Source organism: Parus major, chromosome 5, assembly GCF_001522545.3.
Source record: "Parus major isolate Abel chromosome 5, Parus_major1.1, whole genome shotgun sequence".
Lineage (NCBI taxonomy): Eukaryota > Metazoa > Chordata > Aves > Passeriformes > Paridae > Parus > Parus major.
The window spans coordinates 5,929,053-5,948,363 of record NC_031774.1 but is presented as its reverse complement, the minus strand read 5'-3'; the positions used below and the strand labels follow the sequence as shown (position 1 = coordinate 5,948,363).

Genomic DNA, 19,311 nt, shown 5'->3' with positions numbered 1-19,311 from the left:
CGCGCGATGTGGCCGGGGCGGGCGCGGCTCCACGTCAGCCATCGCCGGAGCGGCAGCGCCGCGGGCTCAGCTCCGCACCGGGACCGGCCCGACCCCACCGCCCAGTACGGAGCCGCACGGCCGTCCCGCGGCGGCCTCTCGGGACCGGGGGGAGGGGGCGGGCGCCGCTTCTCCGCTGGGCGCCGCAAGGCTCGAGGCCTCAGGGCCCCGCCGGCATCTTCCCGGTGACCCCCGGCAGGGCCCCGGGGGCGCGGGGCGCTTGTGGGAGGGTTTGTGGCGCGGGGAGGGCTTCGCGTCTCGGGGTTTACCCTGCGGAATGGCAGGCGGGCGCGGGCGTTCAGGGAAGTTTTGCCTCATAGCTTAAAATGCCCGGGTTTGGGCTGGAAGTAGGAACTGGAATATTAAGGGAGAAATACCCCTCAGCTGGCTCTAAGTTTGTCGGGTTTTTTCAGTAAACACTTTGAACAGTCTGCATTATAGTTGTGCATCAGTAAAACGGTGCATTCTGAAGGTTCTGGTTCATTAGGTGCCCCCGTTCATAAGGCTCCCTAGGGATGTAGGTGGCGAGCAGGCGTGGCTTTTTGTCTTCCTGGGCTCTATAAACTCTGTAACTTTCGATTTCCTGGAGTGCCGAGGCTCTGGCACAGGTTGCCCAGAGCAGTTGTGGATGCCACATCCCTGGAAGTGTTCAGGGCCGGTTTGGATGGGGCTCTGAGTAGCCTGGGCTAGTGAAAGATGTCCCTGCCCATGGCAGAGGGTTGGAATTAATTCATCTTTAAGATCCCTTCCTACCCAAACCGTTCTGTGACTCACCACAGGTGACAGAGATATTATTGCTGCAGAGTTAAAACAGCACCTACATCTGCCTCCGTGTGAGCTCTCAACGATCAAACTGATTTCGAGTCTTTGTGCCTTGCAAGGAGGAAAACCAGGTGGTGGTTCTCCCTGCCAAATCTCCCAGCTCTGTGTTTTAGGAGAGTTGTTTTACACTGCTGCTTTTCAGAGCCCAAAGCACACTCATTTATCACACTTCAGACACATGTTTGATCGTGATTTTGGAAATTTCTGCAGCTTAGGTCTTTGTATGAGTAAGGATACCTGCCCTGCTTTCACAAGGATCTACACTGTGGTCTGTGTGATTTGTTCTTGTAGGTGAAGGTGCTGGCTGCAGAGCTTTGAGGCAGGAGTCCTGAGTAGCAGCATAGGAAAAGTAAGCAAAAAAGCTGCTGCTGAGGCAAGAAAACAATTGGGAAAGACCTCTGAGATCATCAAATCCAACCTTTGACTGATCACCACCTCAACTAGAGCATGGCACTAAGTGCCACATCCAGTCATTGAGTGGTTTATGTTGATATTTATAAGCAGCAAAGTTATGTCATCTAGGCCTTTAAATACAGAATTCATAACAGAAATAGGAGTGTTTCCTTAAAAGTTTGTATTGCAGTTAGTTTTTGGGTGGTTGTTATGCTGCTGATTGATGTGAATTGTTTGCTTGTGTGGAAAGAGTCAGCAACCCAGCTCAGCACAACTTCCCTGCTCAGGGTGAGGTTCTCTGGGTGCCCATTTCATGAGAAAAGGGAGTCTAAGACTTCCAGACAGTTAATGCCAATAAAAGCTGATTTATTTTGACACAATTTCTGTAGAAAGTACAAAATTGCTCACGTAAGAAACAGTAACAGTTTGTTTCACTTGTGCTTGTCAGTATAGTAGTGTAGAATTAGCCAAGCAAGCTCAAGCTTGAGCATTTTTCATTACTTAAGGAATAGAATAAAAAGGTTGATTTGGTCCTAGATGTCTGTTATATAAAGAATAAACAAACACAGGAATGAAAATTGATACAACAAAAAGGTTGATTTGATCCTAGGTATCTATTATATAAGGAAAAAGCAAACATGGGAATGAGAGCTGAGCTTAATAGCAGGTTTTATTACCTGGACCACCAGGCACACAGCAGCTTTGATAGATCTGTAGCCTTCTTGTACTTTTTCATCATAAAAAGGCTTGGTTTCCTTGTTAGTGTCTGGTGGAGATAGTAGAGATGAGCTGATCTAATGATCCCTGGTAAAAGCTCTCTCCATCACATTATCTTTTCTCCCATCCTTGGTTTCTGCTCTGTTGGATCTCATGCTCATCTTCAAGGCTTCCTGCATAGACTGATTCATCTTGTTAATCGAGTCCAGAACTTTATCTTTTTCTCTTTTCTTTTTCCTTTGAAGTTTTTCAGCTGATTTTGCAGCTTGGGTCATTCACCTGGAGGGGCACAGGAGTTCAGGGAAGGTAGTGGGAATATACAGCTAGGATCAGGGAATGACTCCAGGATGGAGAATCTGCTGAATCCATTTGGCTTCAGCCCAATGTACACTTCTGTTATTCCTGACTATGCCCAAAATATTGGAAAGATTTTGTTAATTTTCTGTTGTCTCTGAAAAACATCATGCTCTTCATCTTTGTGGTGCTCAGAGGAATATTTTAGGACAACAGCAAAGCAAGAAGGCTTTTGCATGCAGCTTCTCAAGAGACCCAGCAATCCCTTCAAACCATTAAGTCAGTTATAATAATGTTTTTGTGTTTGTTAATAAAATCTTTTAACTTTGGAATGGCTTTGTTTGCTTGGTTTTTAGGTTATTTGACAGTTGTGTGAAAATAATTCTTCCCTGGAGAGAACTCCTGTAACCCAGAGCCATGACTGCTGCAGAGAACGTGTGTTACACGTTGATCAATGTTCCCATGGACTCAGAGCCACCTTCTGAAATCAGCTTAAAAAATGACCTAGGCAAGTATTGACAGTGATTGAAGGATGCTCCATCTTACCTGAATTATTCTCTCATCCTGCCTTTCCTAGAGTATTTACATTATATAATCTAAAACAAGTCAGTTTGATGTTTATTTTCTGTTGAGTTCTGGAAGATGTATGTTCCTGTTTGCTGTGTTTTGAGAAACTTCATGATATTAATTTATGTGCTTTGGTGTACTCCACAGTCTGTGCAAAATCTGATTTTTTTTTTATTTTTTTTTTTTTTTTGTTTTGAGAGTTTTAACTAATACCTGCTTGGGCTAAGGCAAATTTGAACAGATTTTTTTTGGAATAAGCAACAAATTGTGTTGTCATTTGTTCAGTGCATGGTGGAATGTGCTGGCCAAAAACAACAGTGTTAGTTTCTGGTATATGTGTGACACCAGAGCACACTGCAGTATCCTGGTATAAATTCAAACATTAAAACAGCCTTGGAATTTGAACTCTTTGAATTCCAATATATTGATCTCAGACTAAGTCTGAATTCCATGCTTGTTTTTAAATATCTCTTGCTTTCTCTTTATCCTTTAATAGAAGTAAAGGCATGGATTTTATTCATATGCTGTATTTCACTTCTTCAGAGGGGTTTGTGTCTTCTAACACTGAAGATCAGTAGGCCTGTTAAAATAGCTGTGACATGTCAGCCTTCCTCACTTCATTTCCTCCTTTAGAAAAAGGAGATGTCAAGTTGAAGACAGAGGCCTTGAAGAAAGTAATCATTATGATTCTGAATGGTGAGAAGCTGCCTGGGCTCCTGATGACCATCATACGTTTTGTGCTGCCTCTTCAAGACCATACTATCAAAAAACTGCTGCTGGTCTTCTGGGAGATTGTGCCAAAGACCACTCCAGATGGCAGGCTCCTGCAGGAAATGATCCTCGTGTGTGATGCATACAGAAAGGTAGCCTCTTGTTTATTTCACTGGTTATTCCTCTGCTGGATCTTTATAGAAGGGGTATCATTTTGTGTTACTGAATAAATATAAACATTGTTTGTGCTCAGCATTTCCTTCCTATCAGTTGTGTCTCAGTGCTTCAGAATTGGCTAACTGCAGACAGGCAGCAGATCTACTACCAAGGGGTTTTGTGTTCTTTTTCTGGTACAACTTAACAAAAATTTAGTGTTCTCTTTCCTTGTCAGTGAACATCAAAGGTGAGGGGGAGCATAGTTATCATCTTCCAGGCATCTTGGGACAAGCCATGGGCCATAGAAGGACACTGTTGTGGTATATTTGGGAACACCTTCATGAAGATATTAACTCTGGGACTGGGTTGGAAACAGATGAGCTAATATATACAAGAAGTTTGTATCCAATGTGCGGGAATGCCCACAGGCTGAGCTTTCACAGCCATGGTAATCAGAGAGAATAAATACAATCCAGAAAAAAAATCCTACATGCTTTGTAAGTTTTATTGCACATAAATACATGTTTTTAAATATTGTGAGGCAGCAGCAGCACTTTAGGAAAGCATTTCTTGAGAAAACAGGGAGATGTCGTTGGAGATGTTGGGAGTTTGTGCCATGCGAAAGCTGGGTGTGGGAGAAGGTGGCAAGTGCATTCATCTGGAGAGTCTGGCATTTCAGATATGTCTCCTGTTGCTTTTAGGATCTCCAGCACCCAAATGAGTTTATCCGAGGCTCCACTCTCCGCTTCCTCTGCAAGCTGAAGGAAGCAGAGCTGCTGGAGCCTTTGATGCCGGCCATCCGCGCGTGCCTGGAGCACCGGCACAGCTACGTGCGCCGCAACGCCGTCCTGGCAATTTACACCATCTACAGGTAAATGCAGAAACCAGGCACAATCCTGCTTGCACAAGGCCAAGACTGCCTTTGGTTTTTGAGGACTCAAATATTTATTACTCCCTGGTGTGGTGCTTAGAATTTTCTGTTTGTTTGCCTTTTCTCCGCTATCTAATGGGAATCCTTGGGTTCTGCTCCTTTCCAACAGCTCTTTTAATTACAATTTTTTCTTGTAAAGGAACTTTGAACACCTTATACCTGACGCTCCTGAACTCATCCACGATTTCTTGGTGAATGAGAAAGATGCAAGCTGCAAAAGAAATGCATTTATGATGCTAATTCATGCAGATCAGGTAAGGATACCTGCCTTCAAAATCATTTGGTTTAATAATTGTAAATATGCTGGGTAACTAGCCAGTAGTTTGTTAGTAATACAAACTACTTGTATTCATAAAAAAAACCCCCATGTATGATAGTGTTAATGCTTTTGTGGGATATTTGGTGGTGATAATGTTGGTCTTTAGTGCTCTCTTTATTTTAAATGAGAACTACTCTATTTGGTGAAGGTGCTGAAAAATGTGAGCATAACCACCCTGAGAAGCACTCCATTGTCTGCTGTTCTGAAGCTTTTTTAGTTGCATGGGAAAGAAATGGCAGTTTCTGTTTAGTGTTTTGGATTACTTGTTCTACAGGCAATTGCCTTTTTTGCCTAATTCCATTAGTCTATCTCTCTTTTTGCCCTCTATAGACAGGATGGATTATTTTGCTCTTTAGGTCTACAGTGTTTTCCTAAATCGTTGAAGCGTTGCATAAAGGCTGTTTTGTATTTTGATTTTTGGAATGTGTTTTGATTTAAGACTCAACTGTGTGAGCAAACTCTGAATAATGTAAAATAATTTATGTTCTGTTTGTGTAGGATCGAGCTTTGGATTATTTGAGTACCTGTATTGACCAAGTGCAGACCTTTGGTGACATACTGCAGTTGGTTATTGTTGAACTAATTTACAAGGTAAAAGGGAAATGTTGTGGCACTTTTGAAATAAATGCACATGTTAATTTACAGAATTATATTAGACTTTTTAAAAAGGGATAGAATGTTGCTGGGAAAGGGATTTAGCTGGCTTCTTGTCCATGTCAGGAATATGTCATTGCATAATACAGCTGAATAATATTTGTCTCTTGAAATGATAGAGTTCAAGTGTGCACTGTATAGAGCAATAAGTCTCACCAGATTTGCTGTGATGGGGACTATATTATCAGAGTGGTCTTCAAGAGCATGAGCAGGGCATCTCTTAGAGAAGCTGTTAGAAGCTCTGCCCTTCCTTTTGATGGGAAATTTTAAGACCCTGTAGCATTGCTCAGAGTTGTTGAGAACAGCTTTTGAAGAGCTTTTGTAATTAGATTTTTACAGCTGTGAATGACAAAAGATTGTCACCTTTTGATTAAATTTGTCCTCTCTTGTAAGACAGTGGAGCAGGTGAGCTGTAGGATTGCTCTTTTCTTTATGTGCCAACCATAGATCATTTTTTATTGAGGTCTGTCATGCGAATCCGTCGGAGAGAGCTCGGTTCATTCGCTGCATCTACAACCTCCTGCAGTCCTCGAGTCCTGCAGTGAAGTATGAGGCTGCAGGCACTCTGGTTACACTCTCCAGTGCACCCACAGCAATCAAGGTATGAAAGTGATGTTTCCAGTGCACTGAAATGAGTGCTGTGTGATGCATGTTGATACTTAGGAGTGAGGGCTTTAGTAACCTGGGCTGTATGACACTTCTCAGGTGGAACACTGTCTTAAAGTATCTCTTAGAACTGACCACAAAAAAAGACTGAGCAGACCTGGAGCTAGTGGACTTCTTGTCACTTTGGTAGGGGACAAGCTTGAACACTGTGTGGACTGTTGGACAAACCTACAATCTACTTGGCCTAGTTAGCAGAGCAGACTACAGCTGAAGATTTCTGAGATTGGATGAAATTTTTTGCTCTTGAATATGACTAATTTCAGACCAGGGTAGAAGCATAAGGCAATGAAGATTCGTGTTGATTACTGATTGACCTGGGGTTCTTAGTTCTATATTTGTACAGCTGATTACTTAAGGTCACTTAGAAATTTTGAATTTGTATGGAAATTTAAAAGATAGGTTATGCATACATTTACAGCATTGTAAAGTGTAGTTTCCAGAGGTCAGGGAAAGTATGAATTATAACATTCTTGGTTTGGCATACTCGTTTTTGTTGAGTAGACACACTGTACATAGAAGCTGTCATTAAAACCTAATTTAGATAGGCTAACACTGCCAACTCTTTTAAGTTGGTTTTCATGCCCTGTTGCATATTTCACAGCTGACCCAAGGCATGTCATATAATCTGTCTTACATCTTTCTTTGAAGTCAGGTCTGTGTACAGTAAGCTGATGTCGTTGTGTGCCTTTACGTGTGATTTTTGTAACATGGTGGACAAAAAAATTTAAAGTCTGTCTATTGAGTTAATTTCTGTGCCAACTATGAGTAACTGCTTTAATGGTAAAATAGAAGGAGTATTTTCCTCACTTTGAGAAATTTTTCAGTTTCTACTCTTCATAACTAAAAAAATTGTTTTGTTCCTTTTAATTTTAGGCTGCTGCCCAGTGCTACATAGATTTGATTATTAAAGAAAGTGATAATAATGTGAAGCTGATTGTCTTGGATCGGTTGATTGAGTTAAAAGAGCACCCCTCCCATGAACGAGTGTTGCAGGTAAGTAAGCTGTCTCTTTCCTGTAAGCCTTAGGAAAGAAAAGCCTTTAATAACAAAGCTTCCATTGCAATGCATGGAGAAAAGAACTTCCTAAGTTTCATTTTCCTATTGGTATGTTTTTGGTGAAAACATCTTGGATGAACTTTTATGTTTATGACTTGGCTGCTTGTATTGTCTGCATAAGAATGAACAATGACAAATGCTGTCCTGGTTGTAAGGTTTAATGGTGCATAGGAGACTGGTATGTAGGTGTAGAATGTATTGGATGAACACTGAGAAGTTCTAATGCTTGTTGCTTGCTTGTCAGTAGATCACATATTATGTATCCAGAAAGGCTTTGAAAATCCTTGAGAACTGAAAATCAGAATTGTATGAAGAGGAAGTAATTTTTTAAATGGCAAAACACTTTGTTGTTACTGTTTCAGGATCTGGTTATGGACATCCTCAGAGTGTTGAGCACCCCAGATCTAGAAGTGCGCAAAAAAACCCTTCAGCTGGCTCTGGATCTTGTGTCTTCAAGAAATGTGGAGGAGGTAAATTACATGTACTTTTGATTCATTACACTGTTTTCTTTCTTTTGAAAAACGACACTTTTTAAAAAATTTGATTTGGTCTTTTCTGCAGCTTGTGATTGTTCTGAAGAAGGAAGTGATTAAAACTAATAATGTGACAGAGCACGAAGATACAGACAAGTACAGACAGCTTCTGGTTCGGACACTGCACTCCTGTAGTGTTCGCTTCCCAGACATGGCTGCAAATGTTATTCCAGTGGTATGCAAATATTCCATTATTTTGTCATTAAATGTGTTACACCTATGCCCAACTCCTGCAGAATTGCTGGGGCTCAGGTGTTCCTAACAGTGACCTCACAGAAGCAATGCTGGTTTTAATTCCTAAGGAAACACAGGACTTTTGATGCTGTAATTGTTCATCTTCTGAGACTATTTTTATGTTTTTGAAGAACATGAGCTGAATGGGACCTTTAAAAGTGCAATAATTTGTATCACTAGAAAAACAGTTTGGGAATATGATAGTTGGTACTTGTTTGCTATGTTTACTATGTTTGCTATGTCACTATGTTTATTACTTAAGGTTGTTTGACTTCCGTTTTTTTTTCATTGGAGATACATAAGGAGTTTTATTTTTCTGAACATAGAAGGGAAGTGTTATTGTACAAGCTTCTCTGTGCTGCTGTTTGTGCTGATGTTCACCCTTCTGTGGCAGCTGATGGAGTTCCTTAGTGATAACAATGAAGCGGCAGCCGCCGACGTCCTGGAGTTTGTGCGGGAAGCGATCCAGAGATTTGATAACCTCAGACCTCTCATTGTTGAGAAGATGCTTGAAGTCTTTCATGCTATTAAATCTGTCAAGTGAGTTCCACAGTATGATACCAAACAGACATTGGAGCACCTGTGGCTCACTTGCATTGAGTGTATATAAACGTGCCAAAATCCACGTGACCCACAGAGAGTGACTGAAACTGAGATATTTTGGGGTAGAGGATTTCTAGGTACAGCTTTCTTCTTGCCTACTTGTACAAGAGATAAATTGGGTATTTGTTGCACTGAATAAGGAAATTCAATTTTTATTTCTATAATGCAGTTGATAAAGATAATTCCACTTCCTTGGAAATAGTGTTGTTGATGAAGGCCAGACATAAAGCAATATATTTGTTAAAACAGAATTCCTGAGGAATTTGCATTTGTAGGCAACTGGAAATACTGTACATTTATTAGAAAACCTAAACTAACATAGACTGAACTTCACAAACTATAAAGCTTTTTTAGTACCTTTCAGGGCTCTAAAAACTTTGCTTTCTGATGGGTCTGTAAAGGTTAAGTCATAAAAGAATTTCTGTGTATCAGAAGAGCACTCTGTCATTCTCCTAATACACTGAAAACTCTGAATCCCATCTCCATTGTAATCTCATTAACCGGGGTAAAAAAAACCCTGTGAAGCTTTGCTATTCTCTTCCTAATCTTCATTCTTGTTCTGGTTTTTTATTTTCTCCTCTATAATGGAAAAATTAGTTTGTCTCAATTAAATGGAGAGTTTAGAGCTGACTTTATTCACATGCAGCAGAGTATTTCATTATGATCACAATAAAATTTAATTTTGTGTATGTCAGGATTAACACAGATGGAAATAAATATGTGTTGTGCTATATAAGGAACGGCCACGGAAGCACGACACTGACTCTCTTCTGGGTTGCACAAGAGAGCAAGTTTTATTATTCCAGATCTTCTTTTATAGACAGGTCTGAGAAGGTCTGAGAGGTAAAACTCTCATTGGTCATTAAACCAACACACCACCATCACTGGTCTATTGGGAACAACACCCCTTGACTGTTTCGTACAAGTAAACAAGGATCCAAACAAAACCTGCAAAAATTGTTTTCCCTCTTCAAGGACTGTTTGGATTCCTCCTTATGATTTCTCATGCAAGAGTGAGAGCCTTGTGTGACTTAGTTTCACACAGGATCAAGCTGATGCCTGAAGCCTAAAAATCTCTTATTTGACCATTGTCAGGTCCCATAAATATGTAGCAGAGAATAGATCTAATTTGATGTACTTGTTCATGAATTTACTGAGGCTGAAAGGATAATTGCTTTTGATTTAACTTGCTTTTGTCAGTTGTGTCCTTTGAAACTGGCCTTACTACCTGACCATAAGTCACTTTTCTTGGTTCTAGTTTGAGTTTATCATGAAAGCATGATTTAAGTTACTGTTCTTGTCTTAGGATTTATCGAGGAGCATTATGGATCCTTGGAGAATATTGCAGCACAAAGGAGGACATACAAAGTGTAATGACAGAGGTTCGCAGATCACTCGGAGAGGTCTGTGTATTTTGGGGTTTTTCTGTTTACTGGCTCTTCATGGTTTTTCCTGCCATTGTGCAGTGGGTTTTTTTAAGAAAAAGGTATTTTAGAAAGATAAGTAAGATGCAACAATGTTTAGAGGATTTGTGATGTGTGATGGTATGTGCACAGGAAATCTTATGTAAAAAGCAGTCAGGGTTTTGCATTCACTATTCATTTTTTTCAAGTAGCATTCTTGAGCTGCTATTCAGCTCAATAAGTGGTATCTATTAAGAAAAGGATTGGGAAATTCCTTATTTCAGAAAATTCTGGAAGTTTTAAGATATGTTTTAATTATATCCAGTAGCAAAGAAAAAGTGCTTTAAGTCTGGGTTTTTCTGAGAGGAAGATTTCTCTGACAAAATCCAATTGATGAATGAGAGCTTTGTTGCATGTGTAGGAAGCTTTTGTATGTTTTTCAATATCTGCTTATTTCCTCAAACTCTCCCCAAACCATTGCACTGTAGTTGACATTTTGTTTATAAAAACTTCAGTAATAGCAGATAATTTTTATTAAAACCTTCTGCAGAACAAAAATGTATATCTTAAATGTAACAGTTTCTTCCTGCTCATTTCTAGATCCCAATAGTAGAATCTGAAATCAAGAAAGAAGCTGGTGAGCTCAAACCTGAAGAAGAGGTGTCTGTGGGTCCAGCCCAAAAATTAGTGACAGAGATGGGCACTTATGCAACTCAAAGTGCTCTTAGCAGTTCCCGACCTGCCAAAAAGGAAGAAGACAGGTATTTATGATTTCATGCCTGTCTCAGTTAATTTTTATCTTTTTTTATTTGAGTGGTGTTATCTCTGATAGAGAGTTCAGTGGTTGAGGGAATTTCCTGTTTGAAGGTATTTTCCCAACAAGATAGTATCCAATAGGAAGTTGCCCAGTGCTTAGGATTTATAATCAAAGCTTACCGTATCAATAAGAACTTTATTAATTATGATATCCCAAATTCTAGTTGATTTTTTTACATAGAAGGCTCTCTCACAGTTTTAGTTTGATACAGAGGTACTGCCTTCAGATTAAAATATTTTCTTCCCTTGCACTCCTACACCTATCTCTCTAGTCCATGTGGAAGTGGCTGTGTGACTTGTAAAAATCTCTGTGTATGGAAAATGACTTTGAGAAGTAAAATACCCAACCTTTTGAGGTGTTTCAAGCTTATTTTGCTTGTACAGTATCAAAGTTAAGGTATCAAGAGAAGTAGGCTGAAGATTGTCATCCAAAAGTAGTTTTCTGAATATCATTTGTCTTTGCAGACCTCCCTTACGAGGATTCTTGCTGGATGGAGATTTCTTTGTTGCGGCTTCCCTTGCTACAACTTTAACCAAGATTGCTTTGCGTTATTCCTCCCTAGTTCAGGAAAAGAAGAAACAAAATGTGAGTCATCTCTTGTGTTTTCACATTCAAGGAAGAGCTGCTTGTTGCTCTTTTCTTTCAAACAGATGCAAAATAGGTTAAGTCCAAAGTGAAGTGCCATTTATGTGATTGGATAATAATGATAATTTGGATCACAAACAGGGCCTGCTGCTTTCCAGCCATTTTTCTAAATCATTCTGCTTGGTTTCAGATAACAAGTACTAAAAAACTAAGCAATCTGTTCAGAGATGTTATGATTCAATTAATTCACACCTTTTTATACATGTCAGAAGTCAACACTTCTTTAAAGCTGTGGAAAATGCAATAACTTTCTTCCATTCTCTTTGTGCTCCTTCTCAGTCCTTTAATGCTGAAGCTATGCTGCTGATGGCCACTATTCTCCACTTGGGAAAGTCTTCTCTTCCCAAGAAGCCAATTACAGATGATGATGTGGATCGTATTTCGTTGTGTCTGAAAGTGTTGTCAGAATGTTCTCCTCTCATGAATGACATTTTCAACAAGGAATGCAGGCAGTCTCTCTCTCACATGCTGTCAGCCAAGCTAGAAGAGGAGAAACTTTCCCAGAAGGTGAGCTGTTATAAGTGTGTAACCATAAACACTTGGAGTTTTTACAGATGTTCATGTCCAAGCTGGTCCCAGAAATGTCACCATTTGACCCTCTGTGTAGGTCAGCCATTATTTGACCGGTTTTTCTATGCTAAGGAATGGAATTCACTGTGAATTCTTGAAATATTCTCTTCCTGCAGAAAGAATCTGAGAAGAGGAATGTGACAATTCAGCCAGATGATCCCATTTCCTTCATGCAGCTTACTGCTAAAAATGAAATGAGCTCAAAAGAAGACCAGTTCCAGCTTAGCCTTCTTGCAGCAATGGGAAACACACAGAGGAAAGAGGCTGCTGATCCTCTTGCTTCCAAACTTAATAAGGTAGTGGGAAATCAGTGCTTTAATTATATACATGGGATCACTTTGGGAATTGCAGACTGGAACTGATGAGCCAGACTCTGCTGGTTGATTGGGAAGACCCAGGTATATCCTGGTTGGGATCAGGAGGAAAAGAAAAGCACTTGTGCTTGTAGTTGATACCTTCTCAAATGGGGACAGGAAGAACAAGAAGGAGACTTGGAGAGTGCTGAGCTGGTGGAATGTGGAGAAGAAATTAGGGTTTGCTGGTTTGAAGATCCTGATAAAGTTCATGGAAAAGGGGGCAAGGATGCCAAAAGTGATTAAGATCCTCTTTCTTTGGCTGCTGTATCCTATTGCCAAGTGCAGTGCATCCTTATTTCACTCTTCATGCCTTTTTTTTCTGCAGATTAGCAGAACCTGCTGGGGTTTAAAGAGAAGAAATTACTTGAGTAATTCAGCAGTTAAGAGTTAAACCCCCAGACTTTGAAATACTGGATGAATTCTTTTTGATGTTTAAAATCACCTTGTCATTTTAAGTCAGCATTTCTTGTCCTGCTGATCATCTTAAGAATAAATGGCTTTATAGTTCATATTATAGGATCCCTTAAGTTCAGAATACTTGAGAGAGAAATATCTCTCCCTTCTGGAGAGGGTTTAAAATTGTAGTGTGTATGCAGGGGGGCGTGTGAAGGAAGGCTACTTTTTTTGGAGGCCCAAATTAAAGAATAATCAATTTAGGTGTACTTTATTCTTATTTTTAGTCATTATTTGAATGATTCTGTGTTTTAAACTGGTTTCTGAGAAGGTGAATCCCTTGGCTTGTGTCACAGGTCACTCAGCTGACAGGTTTCTCAGACCCTGTGTATGCAGAAGCCTATGTCCACGTCAATCAGTACGACATCGTGCTGGACGTGCTCGTGGTCAACCAGACCAGTGACACCCTGCAGAACTGCACCCTGGAGCTGGCCACACTGGGTAAGGAGGGCTGGACTGATGCAAACAAAGCAGCTCTGGGGTTTTGGGAATGGGGCAGTACCCTGCTGTAAGGAATTCCTGAAACATTTCCAAAGTGATGCCACTTAGTCACCATTTTGAATGCCTTTAAAAATACACTTTTTAAAATATTTGGTGGAAGTTTTATATGTACTGACAATGCAATCTGATGATATAAACTATAGTCAGATTTTATCACTAAAAACAGTGTTCCATTTCCCCTTCTCCTTTTTTCCTGAAATATAGACAGGTTTTTTGATGGACTTATTTTTCATTGTGCTGCTACCATAGAGAGGAAGATAAAAATAGGTCAAAATCCCAACTAGTATGGAGTAGAAAGCCATCTGCCCTTGGTGGTTTTTGCACTCAGCCTGAAATACTTAAATACTGCATTTACTCAACTGAAACCATTCCCTGTACCAACAGCTGTACCAGAGCCTTGCTTGGACAATCCTGAGGCTTCATTAGCTTCTCTTAGAGGAGTCACTGGAGCATATAATTCAAGAACAGTAACCAGCTTCTTATTAGTTGTCCCCTGCTTTGGCAGTCAAGAGCTGAAATGCATTTACAATATGCTAGGAGAACTCATGTTACATACTTTTCACTATTGTGAATATGACTGGAGGGGCATAACCTTTCTCCTAAAATTCTGTAAATCATTAGATGAGACTAATGATGGAAATAACTCAAAAGAATGCATTATTTAATAGGTTGTATTTTTCTATTTGTCAGCTCAGTTAAGTGGAGTTTTGTATTTCCCAGCTGATGTACTGCAAAAGGTGACTTGAGGCATCACTCCATTGTGTGGAGCTCATGCTGTTCATGCTGTGTTCTCAAATTGCAGTTTGATAGAACTAAGGAGTCTTTCCAATTGCTTGCTGAAGGGTTAGTAAAAATGCATCCCTTAGTGTTTTCTTGGAGCAATTATATTCAGAATCAAGGGGTTCTTTGACCTGTTTATAAATAGCTTAGTGCCTGTAGTGCTGGACATTGTACTTTGGGTTTGAGGCACTTGACTAAAGGGTTGGGCTTTACGATGATGTCAGTGATTAAAATACAAGGTAGAATTAACCATTTCCTTGTTAAAAAATTAATACTAGGCTCCATCCAAAGCCTATTTAATTCAGTATTTGTTTTCAGTGAGGTTTGGGTGAACACAGCAATATTTTAACTGAAATTTGTACATAATATAATTTATCTTGCAATTGGAAAACCATAAATAAAAACCCCACCAATTCCAAATCAACTAATATCTTTATGGTGGTGTTTAGTGCGGCTCTGTAGATGCAAATACTGAATGTCAAGAAAATAAAAAGCTGTTGTTCCAAAAGCTAAGTTCATTGTGTACTGCTAATGTTCCCTGATCTCCATCTCCCAATTTCTTTACACAGGTGACTTGAAACTTGTGGAAAAACCATCTCCTCTGACACTTGCTCCACATGATTTTGCAAACATTAAAGCTAATGTCAAAGTCGCTTCAACAGAAAATGGAATCATTTTTGGTAATGTTGGTAAGTAAACAATTCTTTGTGCAAAATTAACATGAATGCATTGCATTTTTAACTGCTTGATGAGCTCAAAAAGAAGTAAAACTCTTCATATTGGGAGAAGAAATTAAATTACAATGCAAGAATATTTTGTGATGATTTTAAAAGAAAAATTTATATCACTGTTACTTAAATCCATTGTAGAATGTGCTACCTCTAGGATGATGGTTAGCATGAGGTTGAGCAAGGGTTGACCATTGTTAACTGGCAGGTGATACCTTAGCACCCTTATTAAGTGCAAATTCACTTTTTGGAACATTCAAAAATGGTTTTTTGTGTTCTCTTGCAGTGTATGATGTCTCTGGAGCAGCCAGCGACAGAAACTGTGTGGTTCTCAGTGATATTCACATTGACATCATGGATTACATCCAGCCTGCTTCCTGTACAGATGCTGAGTTCAGACAGATGTGGGCAGAATTTGAGTGGGAAAACAAAGTTAGTTTTTTATTCTGTATGTTACTTTGTTGATGAGACACAATTCTGTGTCTTGTTCTACAGCAGCATTATCTATTGCCACATAAACCTCGTTCATCATCCTCATTGGATGTTTGCCTCAAGTAGCTTATTCTCTTACAGCTATCTTATCAGCTTCACAAGCTTAGCAATGCAGTAACTGGGTTTTTGGCTTGCAAAAGAGGCTGTGTGCATTGAGCTTTACCTCCTTTATGGAAGCTGTCCAAACTGACTGGTAATTGCTGTGTATTTTGGCTCAAAGGTGAGGTGGCAAGTTTGTGCTGAGGCTGCAGAATTACTCGTGCTGCTCAGCCTCTCCAGTTCTTAATCACGTTGTCTTGTGGGCTGCAAGGGAGCTCTGAAAGGTTGTTTAGTCAACCCTGCCAGGGGAACAGCAACATCTTTCAACACCTTGCTGCTTTGCAGTAGCTGTAGCTTAAAGTTCTTGGTGCTGTGTAAGAACAGCAAGAGGGTGGGTGCACTTCATAGTAAATGAGGGTGCCCAAACCTAAAAAAAGGGTTGAAGGGAGATAATATCATATAAGAATAGAGTAGAAGGATTAAACCAGAATGAAAGATATTTTACATGAACTGTAGCCTTGTGTGCTACATAGGTGTGCTTACTTGAGACTAGGTTTAAATGTCTTGGGGGGAACTGGTGCACAATATATTGTAATACATGATGTATGAAGTCTTAGCACTTTGTAAACTCCTTCTAAGAAATATGTTAAAAAACAAATTAAACAAGGCACATAATATGCAACATGATAAAGCCAAGGCAGCCCAGAGAACTTTGCTGCTAAAAGGGGAAGATGAAATGAATCTTTATCACTGGTTAAAAATAAACTTTGGACTAGGTATTGCTTTTTCTTGTTCTGGCAATATGTAAACTGTATTCAGACAAGTAGTCCACTGTTTGCTGTAGAGAATCTAGATGTTCAACAGAGTATCATATTCACCCAATAGGTTTTAGAAACTGTGGTAATGGCATGAAATTCTCCATCTTAACAAGTGTGTGGCAGGAGAGAAGACTTCCTATGATGCCACCACATAGTGGGAAGTGCATCCAGCTTACTGAGCATGCTGTTCCTCAAGGAGGAATGCAGAAGTGATCTCCTTTATAGAGCCCTGAAGAAGAGATTTCAGAAATACCTGAGGTGCTAATTAAAGTAATTGACAGGTTTTTTTTCCTTCTTAAAGGTAACAGTGAATACAAATATCATTGATTTAAATGAATACTTACAGCACATACTGAAGTCAACCAATATGAAATGCCTGACTCCAGAGAAGGTGAGCTATTTCTTGAAGAGTTTTAGATACCTTTTTTAGTTCTTGTGCTTTATAATTTAATTTGTTCAACATTTGTTGCTAATATTTTTAGAAATGCCTGCTTACAATATGAAGTGGTACATACACCTCAATGGTTTTACTCTGAAATGAGTAAAAGCAGTTAAATGTTACCAAAATTCTCTGTTGTCCCAAGCTGGAAAACCAGAATATGCATTTTGATTCATAGTAGCTAAGCTGTAGCATAGACTTGATGGCATCATGCGTTTGCATAAAGGTTTTTTTTAGTAGCTCCATATTTCTTCCTTCTCTGACAAAATTTACCTTTCTTTTGGCAGTTCAGCCTTTTTGTTGTAAAGCAAAATAAATATATAGAATAGCTACTTGCTGTTAATACATAGCATGTATGATAGCTATTACATGTATAGTAGCCAAATTAAGTATAGTAGCTATTTAGCTTCTTTGCCATTTTGCTGTTGGTTAAAACAAACCATAAAATGCCCTCCTGCCTTGACTTGATGAATTCTATAGACTGCAGAATTCCCAAGGAATTCTAGGAAAAGGCCACCACTGTTTCCCAGTGCATGATTCCCACATGTTACAAAACGTTGCATGTGAAGAAAGAAGTTTAAACTCGATACATTGATAACTGCCTTATCAACTCGGGGCAAACCTAAACCGTGTTTAGAGGATTTTGGTCTTTTAAGAGTTCCCATGTGCTTTCCATAGGCACTTTCAGGCTATTGTGGCTTCATGGCAGCCAATCTTTACGCCCGTTCCATATTTGGAGAGGATGCCCTGGCCAATGTGAGCATCGAGAAGCCGATTCACCTGGGGCCGGAGGCGCCCGTCACTGGTCACATACGGATCCGGGCCAAGAGTCAGGTAATGGGGCTTCCTTGCCATCCTCACCCTTTTTAGGACAATGTACCAAGCACTCCTAAAGCTTTACAGATTTTTTACAGTTGTTTCTCCTGGTGTGTTACCCTAATATAGACCTTTGCACCAAGATTTCCCAGTTTTGTCCATCGTGCTGCAAATAGGATTTTATATTTTATTTGCTTTAAATAAAGAGCAAATATGCCCCAGGGTTTCATGATGTTTTTCCTACCAAATTACACATTTCAGTGTCACACAGTGAGACACTGAATTTTTATTCATGTAATTGCTCTTCACTGATTCCTTTTATAAACAACAAAATGCCAGGTGTTTTAGTAGGAATATTTTCTGTAGATAAATGAGTCTTCTTTGGATTTTAGACTTTCTACCTCCCAACTGAAAAAAAAAAGACTTGATTTGGATTTTGGTCCCAATTTTGATTTGGGATTTGGAATAAATAAAGCAAAACCACAGTGTACAATAGAAATATTTTTAACATATAGTGTATGGTAAAGGAGTATCTGAGAATTTTCATACTCAAAGAAAACATTTAGTTTATGTGATGTCACTATGAAGATTTTGGACTGGTTTAAATAAAAAGTTTCTGATATGTTAACATGCCATTTCTACATAAGACTGCATTCAATTACATATGCCAGCATGGTTTCATCTTGAAATCATTGTGCTATTGAGTATGTGAATTTATTCACGCAATTTCTTTTGATAGTTCTTCAGTTTCTGTGCAATATTGGTCTGACTCTGTGATTAAATTATTTTCCTTAGCTGTGGTGCACTGAGTTTGCTGGTATCAGCACTGGCACTTCCAACAGTTGAATTTCAGTAACCGGACAGGCAGTTGTAATTTCTCCCTTGGCAGTCCTCTTTCAAGTGGTTGGAGGTCAAAAGGTTAAAATAAGTTTTATTCTTCTGCTTTTCGTGTTGATAACACATGTAACAGTTGCCAACTTAAGTTTCATTGTTTCAATAATATATGTAGACCCAGTGAGAAGGAAGTGAGCGCTATGCAATGTACAAAGAAGCGAACAGCTAGAAATTTCCATGCCACTGACTTCATAGATTTCTATAAATGGAACTGCCATTTTAATATAGATGAGATAAAGTTATTTTCAAGTGAAGTATTTGTGTCATGATTCTTGTCTTCCTTTTCGTTACAGGGAATGGCCCTGAGCCTTGGAGATAAGATCAATCTGTCTCAGAAGAAGACAGGTTTATAAATTTTACCTAATGTCTTTTCAGGTCTTTTACAGTTAACCTTAGGTATGTGGCTTTTGGGATCCAGAACATCTTATATTCTTCAGTGTTCTGTAATTGTAGAAGCCAAGCTTTTGAGCTGAAAGCATTCCAGCAGATAATTTATAGGTTCTCTATGATTGATATTGAGCAAATTTTGAATCTCCAGGGTTTTTTTTTCTTTGTCCTGGAAGTCATGTTTTCTTTGTCTCTAATATATACTGATGCTCACAGTACAATAAACAAATTATACCAGTACTGCTTTGTCTGTAAATTATAATCTCTGTATGATCTGATCAGTATTGAATATCTGTCCAGGGGTACTTTGATACTCTTGAGAAAGTGGGAGTCTGTAGTAGCTTAAGTGTTTACAATAATGACTAGGCCTGAATATGTGAATGTGTGATCATGATTCTTAAAATATTCTGTTATGCCTAGGAGAATGTAAATTTGCCAACTAAATTAAAGGCTGTATATTTTAGATGGTAATGTATTA

General features: G+C 39.3%; 1 protein-coding gene across 1 annotated transcript; it reads left to right on the top strand.

Annotated features, from left to right (window-relative positions):
• On the top strand, window positions 1-19,073 carry COPB1 (COPI coat complex subunit beta 1). The gene is made up of 22 exons (XM_015631855.3): window positions 1-104; window positions 2,622-2,773; window positions 3,466-3,695; window positions 4,401-4,570; window positions 4,770-4,884; window positions 5,448-5,540; window positions 6,067-6,204; window positions 7,143-7,262; window positions 7,688-7,795; window positions 7,887-8,033; window positions 8,487-8,632; window positions 10,002-10,098; window positions 10,699-10,859; window positions 11,380-11,500; window positions 11,840-12,067; window positions 12,247-12,426; window positions 13,236-13,380; window positions 14,790-14,909; window positions 15,235-15,380; window positions 16,599-16,688; window positions 17,415-17,570; window positions 18,740-19,073. The coding sequence occupies exons 2-22, from the start codon at window positions 2,683-2,685 to the stop codon at window positions 18,797-18,799; spliced, it is 2,862 nt and encodes a 953-aa protein (XP_015487341.1). The 5' UTR covers window positions 1-104; window positions 2,622-2,682; the 3' UTR covers window positions 18,800-19,073.
• The last annotated feature ends 238 nt before the right edge of the window (window positions 19,074-19,311 follow it).

Coding starts and splice junctions, on each gene's coding strand:
- COPB1 (XM_015631855.3), top strand. CDS start 2,683: ATGACTGCTGCAGAGAACGTGTGTTACACGTTGATCAATGTTCCCATG. Junction 10,099..10,698: donor TTCGCAGATCACTCGGAGAG/GTCTGTGTATTT, acceptor GCTCATTTCTAG/ATCCCAATAGTAGAATCTGA. Junction 13,381..14,789: donor CCTGGAGCTGGCCACACTGG/GTAAGGAGGGCT, acceptor TTCTTTACACAG/GTGACTTGAAACTTGTGGAA.